Source organism: Pteropus vampyrus, unplaced genomic scaffold (assembly GCF_000151845.1).
Source record: "Pteropus vampyrus isolate Shadow unplaced genomic scaffold, Pvam_2.0 Scaffold48, whole genome shotgun sequence".
Classification (NCBI taxonomy): Eukaryota; Metazoa; Chordata; class Mammalia; order Chiroptera; family Pteropodidae; genus Pteropus; species Pteropus vampyrus.
In genome coordinates, this window is record NW_011888829.1 from 3,612,455 (window position 1) to 3,620,024 (window position 7,570).

At 38.6% G+C, this 7,570-nt stretch overlaps 1 protein-coding gene across 1 annotated transcript in view; it reads right to left on the reverse strand.

Moving 5' to 3' along the window:
• Positions 1-17: 17 nt before the first annotated feature.
• CHRM2 (cholinergic receptor muscarinic 2) overlaps positions 18-7,570 on the reverse strand; it is a 125,385-nt gene continuing 117,832 nt past the window's right edge. Inside the window, exon 3 of the mRNA XM_011359505.2 lies at positions 18-1,529. Within this exon, the coding sequence (XP_011357807.1) occupies positions 82-1,482 (1,401 nt within the window). The 5' untranslated portion in view covers positions 1,483-1,529 and the 3' untranslated portion in view covers positions 18-81. The remainder of the gene's footprint in view (positions 1,530-7,570) is intronic.

Genomic DNA, 7,570 nt, shown 5'->3' on the forward strand with positions numbered 1-7,570 from the left:
GCAGAGATTTTAAAACTAGCTCTTGACCCCTTTCTTCTTCCCAAGCTCCTCTCGACGGCCTTCCTTCTTCCCTAAGACGTTTTACCTCGTAGCGCCTATGTTCTTATAATGACACATGAGAAGGTGTTTAAAGGTTTTCTTGAAGGTGGCGTTGCAAAGTGCGTAGCAGGCAGGGTTGATGGTGCTGTTGATGTAACAGAGCCAGTACCCAATGGTCCACACCGTGTTGGGGATGCAGGGCGCACAGAAGGTATTGATCAGCACCATGACATTGTACGGGGCCCACGTGATGATGAAGGCCAACAGAATAGCCAGGATCGTCCTGGTCACTTTCTTTTCCCGAGATGGAGGAGGCTTCTTTTTGGCGGGCTGCTTCGTCATCTTCACAATCTTGCGAGCTACAATGTTCTGTTTTTCATCTCCATTCTGACCTGAAGAACCAACGAGCTCCACAGTGGTATTAGTCGGGGCACATGAATCGCCCTTTTGGGTCTTGGTGACAATTTTGATGCATGTTTGCTTAGAGTTCTCATCTTTGGAATGGCCCAAGGAAGTGGAAATCGTGTTTTCATCCTGGGTTATTTCATCATCTCTCAAATTAGAGGCGACGGCACTGACTGAGGTGGAATCGTTGGAGCTTTCTTTCTCCTCCCCCTGGACACAGTTTTCAGTCACAGCGTCTCTGGGGGCTTTGCCGTTCTGGATTCTGTTGTGCTCCAGGCCATCGTCACTGCCAGGCGTGTTGTCATTGTTTGGCTTCACGATCCTTCCCTGAACCAGACTTGGAGAAACCGGGTCTTGGTTGGCCGCGGGCTCCTTCTTGTCCTTCTTTATCCTGCTCTTGCTGGCCCGGGATATGTGCCAGTATAACACGGTCATGATGATCACCGGCAAATAGAAGGCCGCAATGGCAGTACCGAAGGTGACGGCCGCGTTGGAGAAAAACTGAATGTAGCATTCCCCATCCTCCACAGTCCTCACCCCTACGATGAACTGCCAAAAGAGGATGGCTGGGGCCCAGAGGATGAAGGAGAGGACCCAGGCGGCTGCAATCATCATCCCTGCCATTTTCGTGGTCCGCTTGACAGGGTAGGTGAGCGGTTTTGTGACACAGAAGTACCTGTCAAAGCTGATAATGAGCAGATTCATCACTGAGGCGTTGCTGACCACATAGTCCAGGGCTAACCAAAGGTCACACACCACAGGGCCCAAAGGCCAGTAGCCAATCACAGTGTAGAGGGTGTACAAGTTCATGGAGAAAACGCCAATGATGAGGTCAGCACAGGCCAAGCTGAACAAAAAGTAATTGTTGACGGTCTGGAGGTGGCGGTTGACTTTAATGGAGACCATGACCAGGATGTTCCCAATAATGGTCACCAAACTGAGCGATCCAGCCACAAGGACAATAAACACCACTTCGAATGTCTTATAAGGGCTGGTCAAAGCCAGGCCACTGTTAGAAGAGTTGGTTGAGTTATTCATTTTGTGTTCTCTAATCAGGAGTCAAGTAGCCAAATGAACATTTAAACCTGCAGGGAAATAGAATAAAATTAACAAATATAAACAGTGCTTTACAATATATTAGATTCCTTCCTTTTGAACCACATTGCTTTCCTCCAAACCTTCCTTCTTCTACATTTTTATCGGGCCTACATACCCCAATTAAAAGAAGGATTCAAAAAATCCTTTCGGGCTGGCAATGTATTAAAAGTCTGAAAACAGTGTGAATGTGACCATATCTAGGTAGAAACATCTGTCTGTCCAGCTATCTAATGATCTACTATCATCAATCAATTAAACTGAGTATAATGTTTATAAAGTGACCTAAATAAATCAAAATTATACATAAAACTTCCAAGAAGTTTCTAGTATGAGCAAAACAATTAATAAACCAATGTGGGAACAAAATTATGAAAGAAAGCATAAAACTTATAATATTGAGTTATGACTTTTATAGTTAATAACACCTATCCACCTGGCAGCTCTGTCTTTTTCATAATAATACTGCTAATGATAATAAAGATAATATAATAGTACTTTATTAGCCAATACACTTTACACAAAGAATATTATTTTCTGACCTCTGTTTTACATTTATAGCCAATATCACATAATTAGCATTTCTAATATTCCGCATCTTTATACGAAGTTATGTATTAAATGTATATTGATATGATTGTGTCAATTTCCTGAATGTCTTATTTTTCAAATCACCACTAAGTCGACTATCTTCCTATTCTTCCTATAGGTGTTCAGGCTAGGGTTTATATTTGTTTAGCAGAAGGAAGAACTGGGGCCCAGCAAGGTTAAATGATTTATACACATATCAAGTCAATGACAGAATTGAGACTATGAACCTTAGTTTGTTCATTCTTTCGTTCACTTTGTCTTCACATACTGATGGAGTAACTTCTCTGTATTAGGTACTGTGATATATATGCTGAGTATTCAGTGACTATGAAGACAAGATTCCGGCCTGGGAGAGGCAATGGGTTGGTTAAGAAGCAATTATTAAACCCGAGTGGACTTTCTGCCGCCAAACTCTGTTGTGTTTAAGTAAAGACATAATCGCCATTTTCCAGATAATACTACCAAAGTCTGGTTACAATTGAGTAATTGTTCATGAGGGAAAAAGTATGTTGGAGGCATAGGAAAGAAAGTTAAGAGTCCATCAAATGAGCATTGACACAGTTCTGGAGACACAGCTTCTGAAAGAAAAACTAGCCAAAGTTGACAAAATCAATGCGGGTCATGTGTGTATCAGAAAGTCTTAAGAAATTAACAGTATTTCAAAAGTCGGACATCTCTATTAATTCTGATCCTACTAGTTAGAAATATGAACTACAGGTGGAGCAGTGGTTTTTCCTTGAAATCCATGTAGTAAAATAATTCGCTAAGCACCTTCGCAGCACGGCTTTTAAACAAAGGGTTTATTCTGCTTGGAGAGCAAGTTATCTTCAAGCATTTTTAAAAAACAAGTTAACAGTTTTTTGGGAGAGAGGTTGGCCTTAATAAAAAAAGACCCCAAACAGAAGCCAGAACAAAAAAAATGTGTGTAAGTACTACACAATTATTTGAAATTTCTGCAGAACAAAAACAAAAGTAAAAATCGGGAAACAATATTTATAAAGCACATGACAGAAAGCTATGTAATTTCCCCAGACCTCCCGATTCACAACCTGTAAGCCATGTTACAAAACACTTGTAAAGCCTCTCTTATCTCTTTTAAAATTTGATCCATTCTGAACTGTCTGACCCTCATATACCACAACCTGTCTGTTGGTTCGGTCCTCATCCATCCCATAAACATTCCCAGTGTCTCCTGTGTACTGAGTTGAGGAGCAGGGTACTCTTTCTTTAATCTTAAATTCCTCGCTGGGTATTGTGAGGAGTTTGGTTTTATTAAATCATAACACGTAAGGTTGGAGACACATATAGAGTTCTCATCATAAAGTCCCAATAGAAGAGTCTGAACTAGTCTTAAGTCATAGAGAAACTTTTGAAAAGTTTAATTGAGAGAGTAGTTTAGATGAAATGGAACTTGCCATATTCCCTTCCAGAATTTTCCATATCCTGTTTTGCCCATCTCTGCGAATCATATTACCATTATCAAAGTGCTCAAATTAAAATTCTAAACCGTCTCTTGGCCTCACCCTCTTCCTGTGACCTCTGAAAGATCGTTTGAGTTTATACCTTTTTCACTTCCATTTTCTAATGTCAGGCCCTACCTACCTCTATCCTTGGCATAATTAAGCCCTTGATAAAATTTGTAATCTTGCCTCCTTGCATCTTTCCAGAAGTATCTTAGACACTTCTCTAAATAGGTCCCATCAAAGGGAATTAATGCAGTTCTCCAAACACGACATTGTGTTTTATGAATTCATGCCATTTTCCCTTCCTCCCTCCTACCTTAAAATCATCTCCCCGACATCTTTCATCCCACACCTTCGCATCTCACCTGTGCCTCTTACTCAGCCTTCAGGCATCAACTCTATGAAATCCTTCCGATAGCTCCTGGCCTAGCTGGTTTGCACCTTCTGCATCCACTGCACATCTTGATGTCATTTTATTCTGCTCCGTTGCTCTTACTCCCTTGTTTGTTTAGGTTAGAGTTATCTGAATGTCAAGTGTTAAGCCGAGTTAATCATACTCCTTACACTATAACATTCTCATTAGTTTCTGCAAGGTCTTCCTCTTATTTTTATTTTATCAATATTTTCCTGCCTTCCTTTTTAATTCTCATGTCTCATTACCCCTTCTCTCCATTAGAACTTGCATGAATTGCTTAGGCTATTTCTTTGGCTAGATATTCAACTCTGGAAAATATGTTTTTCTCCCCCATGATCTTAATTTACTAAACAATCCTGTGTTCTCGCTTTTGATGTTTCTTTTCATTTTCACTCAATACTATGTTTTTATGTTGCTCTAGCTATCTCAAATGTATTGCTCCCATGACATTTTTTCTTAGATATTTCTCTAGTATGCGGTCTGTCTCAAACTGCTCGAAGTGGTGCCGACATTGAAATCTTCACATTGTGTCATGGCCGTGAGCATGAATTTCCCTATTGTGAATGTCCAGGAGTGAGGCCACTGGATCAAAGTGTGGGTGTATGGATTCCGACTACTGCCGTATCATTCTCCTGGACGGCTGCAGCGGCGCCCCACTCCGACCAGCTCAGCCCCATTTCTCAATAACCTTCAAACAATCGTGGTTATGCAACTTCCTAATATTTGCCACTTCCAGAGAAGTAAAGTGTAGCTTTTTGTTGTAATTCGTATTTCTTTGATTACTAGAGAGGCTGAGCACTTTTTTCATATAGCGAGGAGTCTTTCGGGTTTCTATTTTTTGTAGATCCCTTGTTCATGCCTTTGACCCCAGAGGACACTGATTTATATGCCTATCTATTTTTCTCCTTCACTAGAGGACCAGTGAATTTTGATTTCTTAGTCTTTGTTGCCCCACCATCCAGATCACTGCTTGAAGTATAACTGGCGCTCAAAAAATGTTTGTGGAATCAACACAGGATCAACAATTAATATTATTATTGCAACCCTTATTTACCCAACAGAAATGGTTTCAATAGCACTTTTCTTTCACTTTTTAAAATTTCGCGAATTCGATCATTATTCCAGCTATTTCCTTATTAGCTAAGGCAACTGTAGGATCAGAATTCTCCTTTGCTTATAAGTTTGCTTTTGTCTCTTCATGAAATTCACGGACATTTTTGGAATTGAATTATATATATATCTATTTCGCACAATGTTCATTTTAATAAACTTTGGAAAATACCAAACCTTTCTTTTGTGAGTGTCCTGTTTGACACTTTTATTTTTCACATTTGTTTTAATAAAATGTAGAACTATAGTTTAGTTTAAAAAAGCTTTTTGGTGACTTCCTCTGGAGAATAATGTGTAAATATACCATTTATGGTAAAAATAAACTTGTTTGATCTCTTCTTTTATAGATTAAGAAACTGTCAGAATAAGCGATTCGCCTGTGGACATCTGGGTTTTGCCCTCACTTGCGCTAACAACAGTAACAATTATTACGGTAAAACTTTACGATAACACAGAGCTGCGTGGTTCTCACTCTATCTCTTTTCATATTGTTTATTTTGCTTTGTTTTTTCCTTCCTCCTTTTCCTTCTTGTTTACCATGAGCATGCACTGCATTTTCAACTAAACACACATACACACACACACACACACACACACACACACACACACATCTAAAAGAAAACATGAATGTAGGTCTCTCAAACATATGTTGTCACACTTAATATAAACAACTCTATAAAACATACAGAACAGGTCCTAGCATCCCCTTTTTCTGAAGAAGGAAGCTGAGGTGATAAGAAATTAAACAGTGTCCTTGGTTTCGAGGCTAGTGAGTAAATGATCTGCAACTAAAACGTACATCCTTACCCTTCAGTGGGATACGTTTTCTCTCCTTTCCCCATCTGAGAATTATATTTTACCCAATGACATGTGAAAGTGTTAAGCATCTGCATAATGGTGAACTATCCCCAGAGGACGCCAGATAAGGCAGAGTCGGTTTGAGGGACCCAGGTAGAAAACATAGTAAAGGTCTCATGTTAACATCATTAGTTGCTATCGGATCCTCTACGTTTTTACAGTTATAACATTTGCTTGTTTCTACTAATGCTGTATGTAAAAATGGGAAACATTTCCTTAGAAGCAAGCAGTGTCTGAGGACTGCATTCCTTTCTCCCCGTGTGATGCGCTAGCTCCGCGAGGAAGGCCCTTCTCCTACTATGGAAAACAGCTTCTTTTTGTCAACCTCTTGTCACCTCTGCTGTTTACACTTCTGTAAAAGTTTTAACTTCTGGTGTGGCAGCCTAGGATCTTGTTAAAACAGTAATTGTTCTGTCGTTGATGAAATAACATAATCCCAGCAGACTAAACAACGAAGAGGAACTTCAAAGGACTGACTCGACGTCTTAATATGGCAAGTGTATAATAATCCATTAGGTATTTTACAATGTTGATGACTAAGTCCTGAAAGTATTATAGAAATTTATGAGGAAAAAATTTTTCTGCCCTTAGTTTCTTCAGTACTTGAGTTCCTATACGTACCGGCAAGGAATGTATCATGATCTAATATTATCCTTGTAAAGTTGGGGGTACTAATCTCTACTCTTAATTATTAGCTGTATGAGTCCGATCATGTTACTTAACTTCTATGAACCTTAATGTTCTTTTTTTCTCGAACAGGAATAATAAGTACCCTATTTTTCTTCTAGCATTATGGTAGGGATCAAAGTGAGATAATGTCCCTGTAATGATCTGTAAGTGTTAACTATTAAATAAATGCTATTAATATTCACATTTGTTAAATGGGTATAAATTAATTACCTTTCTTAATAGCTCACAGAAAAGTGTGTGTATGTGTCAGAGTGAGGAGAAATGGGATGGAGTGATAGTTATAATAGTTATTCTCAATGATTTACATTATTAATAATATGAAATCATCAATGATATTAATAATACTCAATTATCAATGATAATATTAATAATAATTAACATGTACTGAGCATAATTACTCTTCACAGCAACTCCTGGGGTAATTTATATATTTATAAATGTTGAACTAGCAATCAAAAAATTAAGTTATGTGAAATTCAAACCCCAAGTGCCTGACTCCAGGCTCTCCTACAAATATTTATTGTTTGTTCTGAGGGACAGTCTTACCTAGCAACAAATGTGTGACCTATACATTTGCCTCTCTGACCTGCCAAGACTAAACCCTTTGCCCCAATTTCAAGTTGTGTTCTTGGTGTAAACAACACAAGATCGTTGTGGCCAGGTTAAAATTGTGACTTTACGTAGCAGAGATTCACAATAAGATACAGAGTGAGTCTCTACCCATGAAAATATGTAACATTTAACATTTAAAGCATTTTCCTAAAAGCAATCATCATAAAAATATATCACCCCGTTAACTGATATATAACCTCTCACAAGAGTATTCATTTACGTAGAAGTTCTAAACATTTACAGTAATATTTTTATGAAGTTACAGAGGGAATGTAAATGAAAATATTTAAAA